Source organism: Euwallacea fornicatus, chromosome 17 (genome assembly GCF_040115645.1).
Source record: "Euwallacea fornicatus isolate EFF26 chromosome 17, ASM4011564v1, whole genome shotgun sequence".
In the NCBI taxonomy this organism is placed as follows: Eukaryota; Metazoa; Arthropoda; class Insecta; order Coleoptera; family Curculionidae; genus Euwallacea; species Euwallacea fornicatus.
The window spans coordinates 1268318-1289562 of NC_089557.1; the positions used below are offsets into that span (position 1 = coordinate 1268318).

At 40.3% G+C, this 21245-nt stretch overlaps 7 protein-coding genes across 7 annotated transcripts; 3 read left to right on the forward strand and 4 right to left on the reverse strand.

Moving 5' to 3' along the window:
• Positions 1 to 650: 650 nt before the first annotated feature.
• Positions 651 to 5309, reverse strand: alpha-Cat (catenin alpha). The gene is made up of 11 exons (XM_066292272.1): positions 5176 to 5309; positions 4639 to 5001; positions 4090 to 4529; positions 3878 to 4024; positions 3656 to 3823; positions 3482 to 3597; positions 3124 to 3427; positions 2520 to 3018; positions 2015 to 2457; positions 1795 to 1959; positions 651 to 1737 (listed from the first exon to the last, which is right to left on the reverse strand). The coding sequence occupies exons 2-11, from the start codon at positions 4934 to 4936 to the stop codon at positions 1573 to 1575; spliced, it is 2745 nt and encodes a 914-aa protein (XP_066148369.1). The 5' UTR covers positions 4937 to 5001; positions 5176 to 5309; the 3' UTR covers positions 651 to 1572.
• Positions 5310 to 5455: 146 nt separating this feature from the next.
• On the forward strand, positions 5456 to 6980 carry CycC (cyclin C). The gene is made up of 5 exons (XM_066292434.1): positions 5456 to 5644; positions 5853 to 5959; positions 6036 to 6242; positions 6307 to 6558; positions 6611 to 6980. The coding sequence occupies exons 1-5, from the start codon at positions 5613 to 5615 to the stop codon at positions 6811 to 6813; spliced, it is 801 nt and encodes a 266-aa protein (XP_066148531.1). The 5' UTR covers positions 5456 to 5612; the 3' UTR covers positions 6814 to 6980.
• On the reverse strand, positions 6966 to 7636 carry Pa1 (PTIP associated 1). Its single transcript, XM_066292436.1, has 3 exons — positions 7545 to 7636; positions 7264 to 7498; positions 6966 to 7204 (listed from the first exon to the last, which is right to left on the reverse strand). The coding sequence occupies exons 1-3, from the start codon at positions 7615 to 7617 to the stop codon at positions 7033 to 7035; spliced, it is 480 nt and encodes a 159-aa protein (XP_066148533.1). The 5' UTR covers positions 7618 to 7636; the 3' UTR covers positions 6966 to 7032.
• Positions 7637 to 7679: 43 nt separating this feature from the next.
• UQCR-C2 (Ubiquinol-cytochrome c reductase core protein 2) lies at positions 7680 to 9527 on the forward strand. The gene is made up of 7 exons (XM_066292433.1): positions 7680 to 7835; positions 7912 to 8048; positions 8101 to 8407; positions 8457 to 8837; positions 8889 to 9105; positions 9166 to 9323; positions 9379 to 9527. The coding sequence occupies exons 1-7, from the start codon at positions 7791 to 7793 to the stop codon at positions 9460 to 9462; spliced, it is 1329 nt and encodes a 442-aa protein (XP_066148530.1). The 5' UTR covers positions 7680 to 7790; the 3' UTR covers positions 9463 to 9527.
• A 31-nt stretch (positions 9528 to 9558) lies between these two features.
• Syx8 (syntaxin 8) lies at positions 9559 to 10883 on the reverse strand. The gene is made up of 5 exons (XM_066292435.1): positions 10619 to 10883; positions 10371 to 10565; positions 10103 to 10320; positions 9956 to 10048; positions 9559 to 9893 (listed from the first exon to the last, which is right to left on the reverse strand). Exons 1-5 carry the CDS (start codon positions 10648 to 10650, stop codon positions 9733 to 9735), a joined length of 699 nt encoding a protein of 232 aa, XP_066148532.1. The 5' UTR covers positions 10651 to 10883; the 3' UTR covers positions 9559 to 9732.
• A 265-nt stretch (positions 10884 to 11148) lies between these two features.
• Positions 11149 to 19178, forward strand: Taf1 (TATA-box binding protein associated factor 1). Its single transcript, XM_066292429.1, has 22 exons — positions 11149 to 11487; positions 11632 to 11779; positions 11828 to 12047; positions 12150 to 12365; positions 12423 to 12632; positions 12688 to 12876; positions 13011 to 13133; positions 13190 to 13353; positions 13409 to 13594; positions 13647 to 13847; positions 13895 to 14108; positions 14223 to 14384; positions 14437 to 14638; positions 14694 to 15377; positions 15427 to 16183; positions 16415 to 16662; positions 16979 to 17191; positions 17247 to 17481; positions 17528 to 18038; positions 18088 to 18213; positions 18266 to 18638; positions 18859 to 19178. The coding sequence occupies exons 2-22, from the start codon at positions 11634 to 11636 to the stop codon at positions 19074 to 19076; spliced, it is 5598 nt and encodes a 1865-aa protein (XP_066148526.1). The 5' UTR covers positions 11149 to 11487; positions 11632 to 11633; the 3' UTR covers positions 19077 to 19178.
• Positions 19163 to 21131, reverse strand: LOC136344719 (alanine--glyoxylate aminotransferase 2, mitochondrial). The gene is made up of 7 exons (XM_066292432.1): positions 20870 to 21131; positions 20636 to 20820; positions 20463 to 20586; positions 20225 to 20413; positions 19656 to 20168; positions 19358 to 19606; positions 19163 to 19305 (listed from the first exon to the last, which is right to left on the reverse strand). The coding sequence occupies exons 1-7, from the start codon at positions 20948 to 20950 to the stop codon at positions 19213 to 19215; spliced, it is 1434 nt and encodes a 477-aa protein (XP_066148529.1). The 5' UTR covers positions 20951 to 21131; the 3' UTR covers positions 19163 to 19212.
• Between the last annotated feature and the right edge of the window lie 114 nt (positions 21132 to 21245).

Consider the following 21245-nt stretch of genomic DNA (forward strand, 5'->3'; position numbering starts at 1 on the left):
TTCCAATCACTTATTTAAGTTGCCTAAAGGAAACAGGAACGAGGTCAACTCTGCTATTAAATTAAACGTTTTAAGCCTAATTTGGCATGGGAGCACAATCCAACCATCTGGATATAATATGTTAAGGTACGTATTTGTAAGCTTATACATGCCATAAGAGAGAGTTCATCAAATTGTTAGCAGTTTGGGTTGGGCTGTGGGTCGCTACTGCGTACTCTTCATCCATTTAAAGGCGTACGCCATTCAAAAACTCCTCGGAAATAGGACACTTTACGGAGCTTCTCCGAGATTTTTTTATATCACGATAAAAATCTTCGAAAAACACCCCCCGTCCTGACGTTCTGTCGGCAGGGATAGTATGAGATTCGTCGAGACTCACTAAAAACCTCGAAAATTGAAAAGAACCCTCCGACCCAGAAATTGTTACTGTGGGATATATATCATACTGCTATTTCGCCTTAACCTTTTATAGGAGTTTGACGTGTTTTTTGCCCAAGGGCCGTTTTTTTTGTGGGGGTGACACACTAGGTAGTCATTTGCCATCAACCATCTATTTGCTACTACGACCAACTCCGCCCTACTACGGTGGTCGGACGGATATCGGCAGATCAACGTAGTACGCGGCTCTGTTAGGAATACTAAAAAAACACTTACAAATAGGTATAATTCTATTAGAAGTACAGCTAGTTGACCAGGGTATAAAATAATTCTTTGAAATAGGTGTACGAAAACGCGTTACTTCTATCTTAGGCTAGAGTATATTATTACAATATACCTAATACTATAAAGGTTTGCACCAAAACATTTAAGGAAAATACAGGGTCAAAAGTTTTAACTGTAGCGAAACTTACTAGCTTCTCCCTCCCGAGTTCACAGCAATTTTAAGGGCCCAACACAACGATTTTATCTAAAACAACCACGGTCTAAGAGGTCGTTTGTGAACCTTATGCTCTAATTCATATTTCGTTTAAGTAAGCTTCAGCAGACCCATTTAAAGTGTCATTTTCCTTATTGTCTGCAACTATAAATATTTACTTTAAATCCGAAAATTTAGGTCGTTTTTTTTCGTTTGGCGAAACACGTTATGTAATTGATACACTGTATATCTTAATAGCTTAAATGAACCAAAAACCGAATGAAAGTGAAGATGTTGATACAATATATAAAGACTAACAGTAGAGGCCATTTGTTGGCAAGTACTATTCCATTTTGACACGGTTGAGACCACCCTACTTCGTAGTTTTGATCACAAAGTAAAGTCAGTTTACATAGGCCATTTTTTTGTCACACTGAGAAAGTTTTTGCGATAGAATGCAGACTGTAAAGTTTATAAAGCTGCCTTCAAATGGTTGATCCAAATATGTCTTTATTAAAATAAATAATAAGATATTGCGGGTCGTTTTAGGCCAACCAACTCATATAATATATATAAATACGATAAAGTAGGTAAAATCCTAGTAACTGATTGATTGCCGAGATATTCGTAGTCCACTATGAATAAAACGCATACGTCCAGTTAAATAAATAAATGCAAATTCTCTATCACGAAAGGAATGTCCGTTCGTTGGCGATTTAGACTGATTCGGTGGGGCTTTGGAATTCAGAAAGGGCGCGAATAGGGTTCTCAAGTTTTTTCTGTGAGGCTTTTCTGACCTTGGCACGCACCTCTTCTGGCTTCTCAGGCCTCACCAAGGGCTTCTTTTCCGGTGCTTTCATCTTCCATACAACAATCGGAGACTAAAAACAGGGATAAATGTAATTCACCAATGATTGACATCCAGACTATTTACTTACGGCTACAGTTCCTTGTCTCGGATATTTGGTCGAAGCTACATATGATGCTTTCACCGTCAGCACTACGGCGTTCATCAGGTTCTTTGCAGCTTGAATGAGGGAAGTGGCACTATCCAATCCAGATACAATCAACTCCCCGCTGATGTTTTGTACGTCAGCTTTAACCTGTAACATAAAACCCTATTGTAATCACTGTCTCGCTTAATATAGCCGCCACCACCTTTGACGTAATATTCATTTGATGACAATACAGGGCAATTCTCTGCAAATAGGCGAGTAAATCCTTCTTGGTGGAACTCTCCGGGCATTGATCGGCGATCTGCCTGGTCAGCTTGTCCAGCTTAGTGCCCGCCTCTGAAATCTTCTTGGCTGCATTAATGACGTCCATGGTGGTCTTCAATGGACCCCTGCCTCGTGTAAAATCAGTCATCTCCATCATGATGACGCACATATGTTTGGCCAACACGATTATATCGTTGCCTGTGTCATCCCATTTGGCCACTTCACGATCGAACTTCAGTTTTTCACTCCTGAAGTATTCCACCTGCTGCAGAATCTTCTTGCGGTCCTCCTCGGGCATTTTACCCATGGCTTCCCGGGCAGTAGTAATACCGCTGATCTCTGGATACTCGTCCACTCCATGTTCACCAGTATGAGCACTCGCTGGAGCATATTATAATAACTCATTTAATAATATGTAAAAAAAAATAGACGAAATATCATACATTTGCTCTTGGTTTCCAAAGTGTAGTTCTCATCTAGTTCCACATCCTCAGGATCCAAATCCTCATCCGCTCGGTTCATAAGCACTGCACGTCGAATTTCGCGCACCCCATCATACACCAACCGCGAAGCATCAATGAATTCATTCTCGTCCAATTCCTTAGGCGGAACACCTCCTTGGCTATTCACGATGGCCTGTACTGCCACTTGAACCCTCTGAGTGAACTTGGGCATCACTTGGTCGTTCAATACCTTGACCGCTTCCAGCACTCTTTTGGTGTATATGCACGGCTCGTAATTGTCCATTTCGGCAGCTACAACCACCCCAATTCGTTCAGTGCGGCCTCTAATGGCTGCCGCTGTTCTCTCTAACATGTCAGCTTCATTCTCTTGTAAAGCTAGAACGCATTTATTTACGTCCTCTAAGATGTGATTCTCCGAGACAGCCAAAAAGTCATCGACTGTAGTTATGTCGTCGATAGCATCGGTTAAAATGCGTACCTAGAAGATGCAAAAAAATTGTAAATCATCCGTAAATACATAATTCTTTCAATTCACCGCGAGGATTTTTTTGAACAAGCAATAGTACAAGATAATAACATTTACCTGACTCTCCCAATTATGCCTAAAAGCATCCATATTTTCTAGGGCCACTTTACTTTTAGGCCTCGCCGCCAATATCCTGGCAGCGTTGATCACCTCAGGACATAACGCATCGATCTGCGCAGCAGCATAGCGCACCATCTTCACTCCATCCTCATGGTTGGACATGCTACACACTAGATTAGCAACCTCAACTAGCTTATTCGAATGATCAGTGAATATTCCAGCATATTCCTCCACCAGCTTCTCTTCCCCATTTTGAGCTGCCTTTATCAAAATCAGCAGTGGAGTACTTGTTTCCATAAAACTATAAAACCGCAATAGGAAAACAGGTTTTCAATAAACTCTTTTATATGTTTACCTGTCAGAAATGTGGTCTACAACAGCTTTTCGGAGTTGGCGCCTCAAATCCTTGGTTTTTCCTTTCATCGTGTCAATGGCTTTGCCTAAACTTTCAGTTTTCTCTTTAGCTCCCATCTAAAGAAGAAAAGCCACTTGGATATTTTGATATAATACCAATGCTAATCATGCATACATTTGACATGTATTCCGACAATAAATCCTGTAATGCTTGCCTGACAGCATTGCACTCAGCCACAATTCGTTCACGCCTGTCATCCCTGGTGCAACTCGAATCCGCCATTAAGGCAGCTCCACTTATAATGCTCTCCAGACGCTCCTCTAGAGATGGTCTTGTGTGAACCTAAAACACCCAAAAATTACAATTCACCAAAATGGACGACTGACAAGTAAAAACCTCATTATAAGCCAGTGGCTCCATGACAACATGATCATCAAAATCGTCCAAAGCAGCAGCCAATTCTCCAGGTCCATCATATGGGCCAATGCCCTGTGGGGCTCTACCTTGGGCCACATCATTAATTGTATTTACAGCTTCACAAACCTAGGTGTATCAGTAAAGAAAGAAATTAATACTTTAGAAGTTTTAATTCATGCATCACAACAAACCTGCTTTAAAACATAGTCTCTGTTGGCTTTGGCTGCAGCCAATTCAGGATGCCTTACATATACTTTTGAAGCTGTAAGCAACATAGTGGAATGTTTTTTTAATACTGCTCTTGCAGCTGCCAAATCATCCCTCAGTTGAGGATCCTTCAGCTCCAGCTGTCTCTTAGCTGCCTGATTCATCAGTTCATGGGCATTACGTTTGAATGTTTCAATGTTATTCAAAAGTTCATCATTACTGGATGCCATTTTTAGCTTTTCCAAATCTCCTTCCACAACATGCAAAGACTTGAGGAGCAAATGCACATCTACCATATCTGCTAATATCAGCAAACGAGTAACTGCTGATAGAAGATTTCTGGCTGCTCTCACCATGTTGCTGCGTTTCAATGAAGAACAGGGGTCTTCCGCAAAATCTCGGGCGTCTTTACTCATTTGAGTTCCTGAGGAGAGGAATAATAATATATGCACAGAAAAAGTTCACAATGATATGAATCAGTGACAACTGGTTTTTAAGTAAAACCTGCCTCATGATATTACAAGGCTTCTTACCTGTTTTCCTGACTTCATCCACTGCAGCTAACATTTCTTCAGTGATGTCTGGGTTCTCATAGGCAATTTGTTCTCCTTTCTCAATGAAATTCTGAGTGGCCTTCTCTACAGTTTGTACCAGGGCAGTGGCCCTTTTTGACTTGCCCTTCTTCTTCTTGGAAGGACCATTAGTGTTAACCAAAGTAGTTACTTGCAACACTAACGGCTCCAGCGTTTTCTCCACAGACATTGTCCGTATTTCCAGATTCTTAGGATCCCACTTGAGCCCAAAGTGATCCCCTACAGTCACTGTACCCATGGTGGTTTAGTTTTTCTTCTGATAACAGGCAGCACGCCGAAAAAAATAGTTCAATATGTTCACGCCTAGAAATAAGGAATCGTTGTTTAGTAATCTTGAAATGAATCATAGGAGGACGGATGGGGAAGTTGTGGATGAATAAGTAGCCACAGATAAGGAATGAGATCATCACGGACGCTGTGGAACGGACTGTGGAGTGTTGATTTGTTAGAAATAGATGAATCGATTTCTTTACTGACCTGTAATTTATGTGAAATACGAAGTAATTAATATTAATCGCAAAAATTTATAAACAATGTAAACACATCACAAATCAGAATATGCACAATCACAGGCGAGGAAATGTTTTCGGGTGTTGTCACTGTCCCTGTCGCTACTGTCACTGTATTATAAGAAACGAAATTGTGTAAGAGTGAGAGGAAAATATAATCTCGTAGGTAAAGCGACGAATATGCAACAAAGATAGAGATATGAAATTATTTGTCAATGTAGGTTACAAAACTCTCAAGTCAAGGTCAATAGTTAACCTCAAAAAGTATTTTAATCAACAATTTTCAAATATCAAAACAAATTGAAAGATTATGAGGAAATATTAAAAAAACTGGTCACTAAGGCGTAAAAATCCAAATTATATATTTATATACGGTTCTAGTACAATTGGGGTTAATTCAAAAAAATGGCAGGGAATTTTTGGCAAAGCTCTCATCAGTAAGTACCCATTTTTTGATCTACAATAGCCTCCTTTACTTCCACTTCTGCCATTTAATTACAACTCTAAAATTTACTAAAACAATATACAATTGCCGCTATCCATTTCAAAGGTCTTTGAAACTTCCAAGGGATACGCCCAAGTTTTTTCTCTAATAACTTCCTCAATTTTCCAGCTTTGCCTCTTATAATTATCAAAAACTTTCAGCCAACAGTGGATTCTAGACAAACAGGATTTGACCAGAGAAAGACAACACGATTTAGCTATATTAACAGAGGAAGAATATCAGAAAATTTTCATTTTCTTTGCTAGTGGTAAGAATAACATTACTTGATGATGTAATGTCACATTTCTTAAAGGATAAATATGTAAAAACTTTCCTTTCTGCAGTAATCCAGACGTTAGGAGAACAGCTGAAGCTGAGACAGCAAGTTATTGCCACAGCAACAGTATATTTTAAAAGGTTTTATGCACGAAACTCTTTAAAGTGCATAGATCCTTTGCTTCTAGCACCCACCTGCATATTCTTGGCTTCAAAGGTTGAAGAATTTGGGGTGATTTCAAACACTAGACTGATATCCACCTGCCAAACAGTTAGTATGTGAAAAAATCTGCAAATATCATGGGAATATTACTAATTTCTTTGTTTTTTCATTTGAAGTAAAGAACAAATTTGCCTATGCTTACAGTCAAGAATTTCCCTATAGAACCAATCACATCTTGGAATGTGAGTTTTATTTGTTGGAAAATCTCGACTGCTGCTTAATAGTCTATCAGCCATATCGGCCACTACTCCAATTAGTGCAGGACATTGGTCATGAGGAACAGCTGCTCACGTTAGCCTGGCGAATTGTGAATGATTCCCTGAGGACTGATGTTTGTCTCCTTTTTCCACCTTATCAAATTGCCATAGGTTTGTTTTGTTGGGATACAGGTAGAGTAATCATAATTGGATTGTTTTGTAGGATGCTTAGGAATTGCCTGTGTAATTTTGCAAAAGGACCAGAAGCAGTGGTTTGCCGAGTTAAATGTGGATTTGGAAAAAATACAGGAAATTGCTAGGTATATTATGAATTTGTTTGAGCTGTGGAAAACATATGATGAGAAAAAGGAAATTCAGGGGTTTTTGGCTAAAATGCCCAAACCGAAACCCGCCCCTCAAAGATAGTAGTTTTTTCTTTGTAATTAGTTATATTTATTGGATTCCTGCTAGTTACTTACTGGTCAAAAGACTGTCCTGAACTGGTACTTTCCCCTCTGTATTAAGAAAATTACAAAAAGACCGCTAAATACGCTTAATAATAATTAATAATTAAATCATTTTAGAAACTAAAATAGCTTTTATTCATGTCCTTATAATTAATAAATACAAGTATTGAGGATTATGTCACTTTGCTGATGGTAATAAGTGGTGTCTCCTCATATTATTTATTACCCCATCTAAGGATGTCGTTTTTTTCTTGGCGCTTCCTTTAAGTGTATCACCGGTTTTGTTGTGCCTTATTTTCAGTCTTGGTGACGAAGTTTCGTCCATAAAATCAAAATCATCTTGTTCGTCCCTAAAAATGTATTGTGCAAAGAGTGTCAACTACAGATAATGACTTTAATAGGTACTCACGTATTCATTTCCGTATTCTCCTCCTTGAGTTCTTCACTGGGTTCTGGGGAAGGGGTTCTGTATCCTGGGCAGCTCCATTTCAATTCTGGAATGTCGCCCTTACTGAGAAGACTGTAAATACGATAAATTTCTTCAAGGTCGGGTTCCCACGGATCCCCACTGTCTTTTAATTCATCATCTGAGCATTCTATACAGAATGAATCGTCTGTACCAATTCCAGCCATATTTTCACGACCTAATTTAAATTTAATAAAATGTCTGTCTAACTTTGCCCTACTTACATCTACTATTGTGTAGCTCAACAGCCATATTAAACTTTTGTTTTTCATTATCCCAATGCTTGCTAGTTTTCATCTTTATTTTATAAATGTGATTAAATAAAGACAGAACCCTTTCAATGGTCGTCTTTTGTAGCGTAATATTTGATGGATACCATCTGATTTGACAGTTGTCAGAGTAGAAACAAAAATTTGTTGAGGAACCTTAAAGATTCTTATTAATTACATAACAAACTCAATATAGAAATTATGGCTTCGACCTTTGCAAAAAGGACCTTATTGCGGACGATTGGGGTAAGTCTGGTCCCTATGTATTTCCTAAGATCATATGGTTTGAGTCTTACCAGTGTTACATAAACACAATTTCCAGGTTAAAGGTTACGCTCAACTATCCCCTGTAAGCCGCACTGCTAACTATGATCTCAAAATCGACACTCTCCCCAATAAACTCGTCGTTGTCGCTGCCGAAAACGAATCACCCATCTCCAGAATTTCCATAGTATTTAGGTAAAGTTGCATATAAGTTACAATCGCAATTCTGCAACATTATCTAACCCAGAGCTGGAGCCAGAAACGAGACAGCAGAAAATTTGGGTGTTAGTCACGTTTTAAGAGTGGCTGCGGGACTGACCACTAAAAACCAGTCGCAGTTTGCCATCACCCGTAATATTCAGCAACTTGGAGCCAGTTTGACTGCCACTTCAGACCGTGAGACAATTTCCTACACATTGGAAGGCACTAGAGAGGCAGTGGAGAAGGCTTTGCCATTCCTCAGTGAAGTAGCTACTCAGCAGATCTTTAGACCTTGGGAAGTAGCTGAATTGGCTGATCAGTTAAAGCTGGAACTGGCTGTCAGGCCATTACAAGTATGGTATTGAAAAAAAAAGGCCTTTAATCAAGTTTTTTTTTTTTTAGTTGCGTGCTATAGATTTGCTGCATAAAGCCGCATTCCGCACTGGTTTGGGAAACTCCTTGTTTATCCCGAAATTCCAAATTGGAAAAATATCTTCCGAGACTTTGCAGCATTATGTTGCTAGTAACTTTTCTACAGGAAGGGCTGCTGTAGTGGGTGTGGGTGTTGAGCCTAATAAAGTCGCTGCATTTGCGCAGTCATTAAATTTGGATGATAGTGATGGGAGGACTGTAGCTAGTCCTTACAAAGGAGGGGAAATCAGGTCTGACAAAGGGGGAGATTTTGCCTTTGTTGCCATTGCTGGGGAAGGTGCCTCAATTAAGAATTCAAAAGAAGCTTTGGCAGCTGCAGTCTTACAAAAAGCTCTGGGAGTAGGACCTCAGGTGAGTAAAAATTAAAATAATGTTGGAAATATTCAAGTTTTTTTTTTTAAGGTAAAATGGAGCAGTAATGATAATGGTATCCTCAGCAAAGCCATTATTGGGACTTCAAGTGAACCGTTTGCTTCTTCAGCCATTAATGCCAATTATTCTGACACTGGCTTGGTGGGAGTTTTGCTGGCGGTTCCTGCCCAATCCGCCGGCAAATTAGTGGAAAGTGCTGTCAAGGTGCTGCGAAGTGGCAATGTGTCAGATGCCGATGTAACCCGCGGTACAATCCAGATTCTCATTTCTCCTAGCAAATTTGAATTATGTTTTTCTGTGTTTTTAGGCAAAAACCAATTGAAGTCATCCCTTTTGTTTGAACTGGAAAGTGGTTCCAAGATGGCAAAGTTTCTGGGAACCCAAGCAGTGCTAACTGGAAGCGGGTTGTCGCCTAGCGATCTCTCGGCTGCTGTTGATTCTGTAACTACAAGTGACGTGCGCAATGTATGTGTTAATATTAAGTTTATGAGGCAGGTTGCTAATGTAATTTCATTTTTAGATTTTCCAGAAAGTGGGCAAGAAATTGACCATCGCCTCAGTGGGTAATTTGGCGAATGTACCTTACGCCGACGACTTGAAGTGAGCACTTTGTTAATAAGTATTTTATTCTGTGTAATTATCATTCTTAATAATAAATTATTACATATATATTTGACCTTTTTGAGGTCAAGTAAAACCCTTTTTAAGATTATTGTTGCTTATAACACGTGATAATGTTTTCTTTAATAAAATTGCAAGTCTATAGGTAAAAAGAATATTTGGAATTATGTTAAAATAGTGGAGAACACATCTGCTCCTTCGCCATTTTATAACAATTCTATGTTTGCACCCCTTGAATTTTCGGTAACTAATTTTAAATGGCGGCGACTATAATAATACTAATAAATAAAATAATAATAACAATCCAATATCCGCATGTGCTGTCCTTTTGGCTTACAGTGCTCACCCGGCCCGTTTCTGTTCGAACGCGTTGATCAGTTTGGTCAATTTGAGTGCCAATATCATTCAATATTTCTGTACATAAACAATAAATTATAGAAGAACCTTCAGATACAAATCATAATATTACTACTAACCATTATGGTAATCCATTTCGTTAGAAATGGTGTTAGCAATGTCTTTCTGTCGGGAAATTATTTTTGCTAGGTTTTCTAGGCCTTGTTCTTGGTCTAAAATGATTAAATGAGTGGAGAAATCAAGGCTCACAGCTTAAAGACACTTGCCTCCCAACATTTGTCTTTGCCTGGATTGAATCTCATCAACAGTCATTTCTGAAGTCTCAATTGTATCCCAATCGGCTCCACTGACTCCCCCTATTAAATCGGATCTCTCAGCCATTCTTTTCTTTGACAACTGGTCATCAAACAATTTTTGCATCTGAGTGGCTTTAGTCATCAGTACCTCAATCTGCCTGGCCCTTCTCTCTGATTCCGCTAAAGTTCTGTATGGGATATATTTTACTATACATAGAAAGAAACCTGGAACTCTCACATTGAACTTGTTCCTGATATTGCATCCAATTTTTGTTTTAACTGCATAACTTCATTGTTGAACTGCTTAAGTCTTAGTCTTATGTCGGCTGATATTTGCGCGTATTTGGTGCTGGTTCTGGGGAAATTTTCCCTTTCAGCTAACTGGCCCATTACCTCTCGCTGGAGCTTCTCACAAGATTCATGTTCAATGATCCTAATTTTGCAGACATTGATAAGTGTTTTTCTACGAGAACGCGGTGTAGTTACCAAGGATCTTCTTCTAGGTACAAAAGGGCCATGGTACTACTTCAACTTCAAAGAGAGGCTGGTAAACACAAGAGATATTCTAAGATGGTTTTAAGAGGAAGATAGTAAAATTCCAATATGCAAAAGTTCCTATGCTTTTAATACATATTGACACATATAAACCTTTCATAAGAATTTATTGTTAAAGGATTTTACAAAATTTAATAGTTTAATAAAAACGAATTAAAAACAAAAACAATGAAAAATAGGTATTTTCGAATGATAAAGAACAGAACGACTTCCAGAAGGGGCGAAAGAGAGAGGGAAAAATTGGAGACTCGTGCAGATCCAGAACACAATTGAACCATATTCTTAAAATTAAAACAGTCTTTAAATATTATTACGGTTTAGGGTAATTCTGAATTAGGAAAAATTATTATTTTATTTTTTCGAGCCCTCAGCAAAGAATGATTATTCTCAATTACTTTTTACTGGAAATAATTCCCATTCTACTATTCCAACAATGTCCATTTGTGTACGTATTGTTGTGAACCAGAAAAACAAAAAAGAAACGTATGTTGACGCAAATGTCAATCGTCTCTCATCACTTGTTTTAGTTTTTTATTAGTGTTTTGTTTATTTCATAGGTTATGATTACATATTCTGCGACGCGAGGGCTTCGCTATCCAAAAGAGAGGAGCGCTTTTAAGTCTCCTGATTATTTCTTTATCATTTAATAGAAAACATGTGAATTGAACTTAAAAATAAAAGCACAACACAATTCAGTTCAATGGTAAATAGGGCTTTGTATAAAGAAGCCATGGTTTAAGGGCTTTAACAGTGTTTAAGTGTTAGTTTTCATAGCCAATCTCAGATAATTAATAGCACAGGTAAGTAAAACATTTTATCAAATAGAGCTGTTTTCGCTAGGTACCAGGTTCCAATCATCTCTGGTTCAACTTTTTCAAGTCATTTGACCAATATTCCTTTTACTAAAACATTAAATTGTAGCTACTAATAGTTAGGTTTTTTAGTTATGACTGATAGTGACGAGGAAGGATTCAGTGAATCCAACAGCCTTAATCTTACTAGCTTTCTTTTTGGTAATATTGATGAGTCAGGTAATTTGGAAAGCGATGTGTTTGATTCTGAGACTCAAAAGCAATTATCTTCTGTGGGCAGGTAAGCACTGAAACTGTAATTAAATAGGAAATTACTTAAATTTTGTAGGCTTGCATTTGGCTCTATACTGAAAGATGTAATGGGAGAAGAAAGAATAATTATAGATGATTCTGGAAGTGATTATGAAACATCAGACAACCATTCTCAAGAACAGTTTCTGCAGGGTATTAATAAGGATGAATCAGATTCAGAGGTGTTTTATATGGATGAACAGAAATCTCCTAATGCAGAGGATTTTTTTGATATAAATGAAGTTGCTGAGGATGAGGTAAATATACTGATAGGAAAATAAATAAAAACATTATAGTAATATGCCTGGTTTACCTCTGATTCTTTGACAGGAATTTTTAACTATTAATTTCTTATTCAGGAACTAAGTTATAGTGCAGATGATATAATCCCAAAAGATAAGGCCCTTATGCCACCTCCACCAGTGCCTGGCAGCTCTTTAAGTAGCCAGGCATTAGAGGCTGGTCATGAAGGGGCAGAAAAGAAGAAACTGGACACTCCTTTGGCTGCTATGTTACCTTCAAAGTATGCTGATGTAGATGTTACTGAATTGTTTCCTGATTTCAGACATGGGAAGGTGAGTTTGACATTTTAGAGGTGAGATAACAAATAACCAATGTTTTAACAACCAAAGGTCTTGAGGTTTTCAAGGCTATTTGGGCCTGGGAAGCCAAGCAGCTTGCCCAATATTTGGAAAAGTGTGAGGAAAAAGCGTAGAAAAAGGAAACAGAAGGATAATCAACATGATTCTGATTCTTCTGATGAGGAAAAGCCCAAGAACAGAGGGTGGTTTTTCGATTATGCAACCAATGTTCCTCCAGAATCTGTAATGAGTGATGATGAGGTAGAATAACTGGAACAAAGTTGTGAAAAGATTTTACAAAATTTTGCTTTTGCAGGAAAAGTTTCTAAAACCAGCAGAACTGCACAATGAGGCCAATAAGGAAGATATGGAGAAGAGAGATGAAACTGGGCCTAAAGCAGCTGATTGGAGGTTTGGGCCAGCTCAAATTTGGTATGACATGCTGGAAGTTCCAGAAGGTGGAGATGGATTTAACTATGGATTTAAACTAAAAGATGAGAAGGAAGTAAGTAAAAACCCTTAAAGCATTGTCTTAGCTTTAATGTTGTCACATTAGAACACCTGCAATTTCCTACTGACTTATGTAAAGTTTTGTTTTATAAGTTTACCTATATCCCTAACGAAATGTGTATTTTTAAGTTGTCTCCGAAATTAGAAGAACCTTTGGATTGCGAAACATACCCAGACGATGCTTTCCTCATGGTCACTCAACTACATTGGGAGGACGATGTAGTGTGGGACGGCAACGATATTAAACACAAGGTAGAAGGATTTTAAGCTGCTTAATAAACTTAAATCTACTAAATTCAATAAATTAGGTGTTGCAAAAATTGAACAGCAAGATCAACGCCGCCGGATGGGTTCCAAGCAGCGGAAACAGGACAGCGCAGGCATTTAGTCAACCAGGCAAAATGGGAACTAATATTCGAATTCCACCTGCCGCGAGCCCTGTTTTAAGCAGCTTTAAGCAGAAAAGTGCAATGTGAGCTTTTTAAGCGATTCTAATCATACGATTTAAAAGCAGGATTGTTCTTTAGAATACCGACGAAACAAAGAGTTGATCAAGAACAAGATGATACTTGGTATTCAATATTTCCTGTGGAAAATGAGGATTTGGTGTATGGCCGATGGGAAGACGATGTAATTTGGGACAGCGACAATATGAATTATATACCTAAACCTTCTATTCTCACTTTGGATCCCAATGACGAAAACATCATTTTAGGAAAGTAGAATTCAATGTCATTGTGCAAACTTGATTTTTTTTCTCCTTACAGGTATCCCCGATGACATAGATCCGTCGAAACAAGTTGCTGGGCAACCTACTCCAGTGAAGGTGAAAATTCCGCATCCCCACGTGAAAAAATCGAAAATTTTGCTAGGGAAAGCGGGCGTTATTAACGTCTTGCAAGAAGACACTCCGCCACCGCCTCCGAAATCTCCTGACCGGGATCCATTTAATATATCGAATGACATGTAAGTTTTACATCAGTTTCAGGGTAGTTGTAAATCCGCCTTTTCAGCTTTTATCAACCGCGAACGACCGAATCGACGATGCGTCTAAAGGTAGGCGGCGCAAACTTGATCCAGCATTCAACCCCAGTGGTGGAATTGCGCGTGCCGTTCATTCAGACTCATATGGGTCCCATGAGACTGAGGAATTTCCACAGACCACCCATGAAACGATTTTCACACGGGCCTTTATCTCAACCGGGACCCCATTCTGCCCTACCTTTGGTAAGTAAGCACTATGTTGAGTACACCTTGCAGTTTTAAATATGTGAGAAAAAACCAAGTCACGTCATTTCCAGATTTTTGTCTTCAGTTCTACAGCTACTTTAATAATTGCAGGTAAAACACATAAAGAAGAAGGCGAAACTGCGCGAACAGGAGCGAATGGCCTCAGGAGGGGGAGACGTGTTCTTCATGCGCACCCCAGACGATTTAACAGGCCGCGATGGCGATCTCGTATTTGTGGAATTTTGCGAGGAACACCCACCATTAATGAACCAGGCAAGTACGAATAATCTCTCATATACGCGAAAGGTTAATTGGGGATATTTAGGTGGGCATGTGCTCGAAAATCAAAAACTATTACAAAAGAAAGGCGGCCAAAGATAACGGCCCACCCAGCTACCGATACGGGGAGACCGCCTATGCGCACACTTCTCCGTTTCTGGGGATCCTCCACCCTGGCCAGTCCATTCAGGCAGTGGAAAACAACATGTATAGAGCTCCGATTTACAATCATCAAATTCCTGTAACTGGTAATTCTCCCTTCTCCTCCCAACTTCAATTTATATCTTCAATAACTTTGTATAGACTTCTTGATAATACGTACACGGCAGCAGTATTACATCCGTGAAATAGATGCCCTCTTTGTGGCGGGGCAATTGTGTCCCTTATATGAGGTACCCGGTCCGAATTCCAAGAGAGCCAACAACTTTGTCCGAGATTTTCTACAAGTGTTCATCTACCGCCTGTTTTGGAAGAGCCGTGACAATCCACGTCGCATCAAAATGGATGATATTAAGCGGGCCTTTCCATCGCACTCCGAGAGCAGCATTAGGAAGAGACTGAAGCTGTGTGCCGACTTTAAAAGAACCGGCATGGATTCCAATTGGTGGGTGATAAAGCCGGAATTTCGTCTGCCTACAGAAGAGGAAATACGGGCCATGGTGTCGCCGGAACAGTGCTGCGCCTACTTCAGTATGGTAGCCGCGGAGCAGCGTCTAAAAGATGCAGGTTATGGCGAGAAATTTATTTTGACTCCGGCAGAAGACGACGATGAAGAGATGCAATTGAAGATGGACGACGAAGTAAAAGTAGCTCCTTGGAACACAACCAGGGCTTACATTCAGGCGATGAAAGGCAAGTGCCTGCTGCAATTGACCGGACCTGCAGATCCGACTGGGTGTGGGGAGGGTTTCAGCTATGTGCGGGTGCCGAACAAGCCCACTCAGAGCAAGGAAGAACAGGAATCGCAACCGAAGAGAACTGTTACTGGTAAGTTAACTAATACTGCGTTGAAGCATTAAATTGTTTTTCTTTCTAGGCACGGACGCCGACTTGAGACGTCTCTCTCTAAACAATGCCAAAGCGCTATTGCGCAAATTTGGAGTCCCTGAAGAGGAAATTAAAAAGCTGTCTCGCTGGGAAGTCATTGACGTGGTACGCACCCTTTCTACAGAGAAGGCTAAAGCTGGAGAAGAGGGCATGGACAAATTCTCCCGAGGAAACAGGTTTTCTATTGCTGAGCACCAGGAGCGCTACAAAGAGGAATGCCAAAGGATTTTCGACTTACAAAACAGAGTCCTGGCAAGCTCGGAAGTGCTCAGTACCGATGAGGGTGAAAGCTCTGAGGACGAAAGCGACGAAGACATCGAAGAGATGGGCAAGAACATTGAAAATATGCTCTCGAACAAAAAAACTAGCACACAGTTATCTTTGGAGCGAGAAGAGCAGGAGAGGCAGGAACTGCGCAAGATGATTATGGAGGGCGACCGGGAACGTAACAAGGAGAAGAAAAAGGAGGAAGATGAGAGTCAGGACCAGGGGGGATATCCGCAGGGGCGTGTGCTGAAAATCATCAGGACGTTCAAGAACCCGGAAGGGAAGGAGTTCACGCGTGTCGAGTACGTGCGTAAGCCTGCAGTTATAGATGCATACGTCAAAATTAGAACAACTAAAGACGAAAGTTTTATACGACAATTTGCTACGTTAGACGAGGCGCAGAAAGAAGAAATGAAGCGAGAAAAACGGCGCATTCAGGAGCAATTGCGTCGGATCAAGAGGAATCAAGAGAAAGAGCGGTAAGTGCGAGTTGTTCTGTTTGTCATTTTCTCCAATAGGCATAGAAAGTGCTTCGAAATCGTGAGAAAATGGCAGTCGATTGCGTTGAAGTATGAATCTAACTTACGAAATATAAAGTTATATAGTTGCCGCCATTTAAATTTTGGTATCGTCATCAAGTTGTAAATCAAGAAATTCAGCAAATATTTCAACCGTAACTTACAAGTTTCAAGTTGTTTTCCTTATTTCAGCATGAGCTTGGCACATCACAATCCGAGCGCGATTATGACCCCAAATGTGTCGTCTGAAAAATTGCCGAATCCGAACGATTCGCCAACTACAATTTCTCCGTCGACACCGACCAAAACTACCACTCAGAGCCCGTCGAAATCACGCAGGAAAACGAAGCTCAAACCTGATTTAAAGTTAAAATGCGGAGCTTGTGGGCAGGTAGGGCATATGAGGACCAATAAAGCATGTCCGCTCTACCAAGGTTCCGGTAAGTTTAAAACTATCCCAACTACGATCCATTTGATTTGCTAATGCTCCGTCTCCTTTGACACGATTGAGGAAATATGCAACAAAAAGTTGCTACTTTTGCAATAGTCACAGTGTTGCCGCATTTGCACTTTCAGCTTTTTCACTTAAAACGGCTGTGTATATTCGCCTTATCGAGAAAATATGGCAACGTCTAGATTTCTCAAGCTGGATGCCATTTTCTCTTTCGTTTTTTTCCATGTCTTGCAAGTTTTGCCACTAAGCAAACCAAATTATGAAATATCTAAAGTAGAATCAAAAGTCGCCTGATTTTACAGGTGGAACTGGAACTCCCATGGCTGTGGCTCTGAGTGAGGAACAAGAGGAGGAAATTGAAAAGCAACTAAACACAGACGACGAAGATTTAGTCAATGTGGACGGGACCAAAGTCAAACTTTCTTCGAGGCTTATAAAACACGCAGAGGAAATGAAGCGAAGAAGCCTGTTGCTGAAAGTTCCCAAAGACGCTTTAGGGAAGAAACGGCGACGAGGTTGAAAATCTTAATAATTACGTTATTCCAGTGTATGAAACTGGCATTTTTGTAGCCGCGCTAGCGGATATTCATTGCGATTACCTCAAGAGACCTAATAAATCTGCGAACAGACGTAGAACTGACCCCGTGGTGGTTTTGTCCAGCATCCTCGAAGCAATTTTAAACGAAATGCGCGATATGCCAGACGTGCAACCGTTTATTTTCCCTGTTAACCAGAAATTAGTCAGCGACTACTATAAAATCGTACAGAGACCTATGGATTTACAGACCATTCGAGAGAATTTAAGGTACTTATACGGTAGAACGAAGCATTTTTTTTATAGTAGTTTCCAGGCAAAAGAAGTACCAAAGCAGGGAAGAATTCTTAGCCGACGTGAACCAGATCGTGGAGAACTCTACTCTCTACAACGGTCCGAAGAGCAGCTTGACCATTGCGGCCACTCGTATGTTAAACAAGTGCGTGGAACGATTAAGAGAGAAGGAGGATAGGCTAATGCGCTTGGAAAAGGCAATAAATCCTCTGCTGGACAACGATCAAGTGGCTTTTACGTATTTGCTCGAGAACATCATGAATACAAAGCTGAAATCCATGTCTGAATCTTGGCCTTTCCATAAGCCTGTGAACAAAAAGAACGTGAAAGATTATTATATGATCGTCAAGAGACCCATGGATTTGGAGACGATTTCCAAGAGGATATTGTCACATCGATACCATAATAGACACGATTTTTTGGTGGATGTGGAACAGATCTTACAGAATTGCATTTTGTATAATGGAAAGGATTCGCCTTTTACCGAAAAGGCGGAGATGCTGGTGCAAACATGTAAAGCTGCTTTAGACGAGGTAAGTGCGTGTGTTTGTCAATGAGGGAATGTGGTTTAAAATGGCACAGTTTGACGAGCATTTGAGCGCTATGGAGAACAAACTGGCGTTGGAGCAGGAAAAGGCGGCCCAAGACGACGAGTCCTGGATGGTGGCAGAGGAAGAGGGCTATTCAGTCAGCGAGCATGATAGAGCTGTAAGTGAGGTCGGAAATTAAACAACCTGATAAATAAACTAACCAAAAACAGAGTCAACTAAGTTCTCCGGATCACAGCATGTCCCCCTCGAAAACCCATGAGGAGGACTATGATTTCGTGGATGTTGAGGGCGACGTTCAATTAGACGAAACACTGCTCATCCCAAAACAATCGAAGAAACGTGTCAAGACCGAACAAGCGACGCTGGAACAAGACCTCCAGTTTTCCAGTGAAGACGAACTGGACGAAGTGCCGCTAACGGAATTCGAGGCTGACCAAAACGACCAGAAAGGGATCTTGATCTCTGCGGAGCTGCCGCCCGATGATGACAGTCAACAGGCCGCCGAAGCGATGGTGCAGTTGGGATCCATGGGCTTCTATCAGCAAGGGGAAATGACCGAGGCCGAACCCCTTATGTTCAAAGGTAATTGAATGTACTAACGATTCATTGTCTTCAAGCGGAAGAAGTATAGGAAATATAAAAAAAGCGTTGATGTTTACTCGGCTATATTTTTTTCTTATTCTTGACAAGGATTTGAAGAAATTCAGGCAGATTTGTGCTTCATAATAGTTAGACGCGTATTTTATTACGTTACTATTACAGTAATAATTCAATCTATTTTCATATTGCGTGGTTTCCACAGAGGACAGTATGGATGTCGACCCCAACTACGATCCCTCCGACTTCCTAATGTCTGGTCTGGCCTCGGTGCGCAAAGTAGAGGACCCTATTCAAGGCCAAGACATTAAAATTCACGATGATTTGGCGGTGAGTGAAAGCGAGGAAGAGGACGGCCATCGGCCTCAAGTTCAGCCGGAACCTGAGGGGATTCCCGAAGACGACGATGATGTTTGGTTTTAAGCGCGCTCGTTTATATGAGTTTTAACTAATGTTGTTTATATTCATAGATTAGTACCTATGCTAAAATAAATACGGTACGCCAGCGGTACTGTTTTTGAGAAATCATTTTATTTAATAAATATTTAATAATTAAGATTCATGAAATAGTTTTCAAGGCTTCACCTAAAACATCCACAGTAAAATCGGCGTCTTCCTTAGTGATGCACATCGGTGGCTTGATTCGCAGGACCTAAAACATCAGAATTTTAGTCGATGACTAAAAAATATACCAGAACCCGCACATTTCCATATAGCCCGCCTTTTCCCATGATCAAAGCCTGTCTCAAACAACTCTCCCAAACTTGCATAAACTTTTGAGCTTTCAAAGGTTGTTTCGAACATTTGTCCTCCACCAGTTCAACTCCAATCATCAACCCTTTTCCGCGAACATCCCCAACAAAAGCATTTTCATTCCTCAGTTTTTCCAGCCCCAGCAACAAGTGGGTTCCCACTTCCTTGGCGTTTTGTTGCAGCTTTTCTTCCTCAATTATCTGGATCACACAGAAAAGTTAAGTGGTCCGAAACGTGAAGCCACATTACCTCGAGAACAGTTATCCCGACTGTCGAAGATACAGGGTTGCCCCCGAAAGTATTGAAATGCCCAGCCCGTGTTAAGCTTTCGGCAATTTCCTTGGTAGTTGCCACTGCAGCCAAGGGAAAACCATTGCCAATGCCTTTAGCCATTGTGACAATATCCGGCTGTATATCATGAGACTCAAAGCCCCAGAAATGCTCGCCGGTCCTTCCAAAACCAGTCTGCACCTCATCAGATACGAATACTCCACCAGCTAATTTTACCAAATTGTAAACGCCTTTGAGGTAATTTTTGGGAAACTGCACTGCTCCCCCGACTCCTTGGATACTTTCGGCAAAAAATGCCGCTATGCCACTCTTGGAAAATTCAAATTTTAAGTCTTCGTTGAATTGGTCAATGTACTGATTTCCGGCTTGGCAGTCTCCAAAGCTGCAGCTGCAGCTTCGTTCAGTTTGAACTGGGCTGTCTCTGCATTTATTTCCACCCCAAATTCCCCGATACACATCTGGGTTCATTGTCTAATAAATAACGTTACATTGAAGTAATAAAATGTTTTAGGGAAATTTCAGCATACTTTGGAAAATCCGGGGTTCGGCAATACTGGATATTTGTAGTGGCTATTGCACGTTACAGCCATCGTTTGATAGGTCATTCCATGGTAACAGTTTTTTAGAGATATAATCTCGTGGTTTCCTGTGTGGCATCGAGCCAACAGTATTGCCAAATCATTCGCCTCGGAACCGCTATTCACCAGGTATATTACCTGCAATACCACGTTAGGTTGTTACGGGTGAACCGTAAATTCTTCTCACTTTCAGTTCATGTGGCAACGTGCCGGCCAGTTTCTCAGCATATTCATGAATTTTCGCATGGACATACACGTTAGAGCAATGTCCCAACGTTCCCATTTGCTCCTTTACTGCTTCAGTAATTCTTCTAAAAATTGATTTCTCAGATAATTGACAATTTTCCTCAAATAACTTACGGATGGCAATGCCCCACAGAAATCGTGCAAATCCCCCCAAACATATCTAAATAACGATTGCCCTGGAGATCAAAGAGCCACTGCTTAAAGCCCTGGTGAATAGCTAGAGGTTTGCTGTAGTAGGTGGTTAAAGCAGGGCTTAGATACGATTTCCTCATTTGCTCCAGCTCCGACAAAACTGGACCCTATAACATTTCCCTTGACGCGTTGTTTCAAAGATTTAAACGTACTTACTTGGTATTTCTTGGGGATAAAATCGCATTTTGCTGGTTTGATCAAATTGTTTCGAATGGTAGTAAATGTTCTTGTACCCATATTACTTAAGGCTGTGTTCAGACTATAATTTTTTTGTCGCAACACATAACTTTAGCTTTGTTTGGAGTCAGTGCATTTACATATAATAAGGTTCATGTCACATTTGTGACCTCTGGATCTGATTATAACATATATATCATGAAGATAAACACAAACGAGTTTATTAATCCAGACTAGATTACTATGTATTACTGAAAAGCTTTCGAACAAAAAAATTAATTCGCAGGCCACTGACGTTACAGTCATGGCGAATAAAATTACGGGGGGATTTTCATTCGCCGATTTGTCAAGAAAG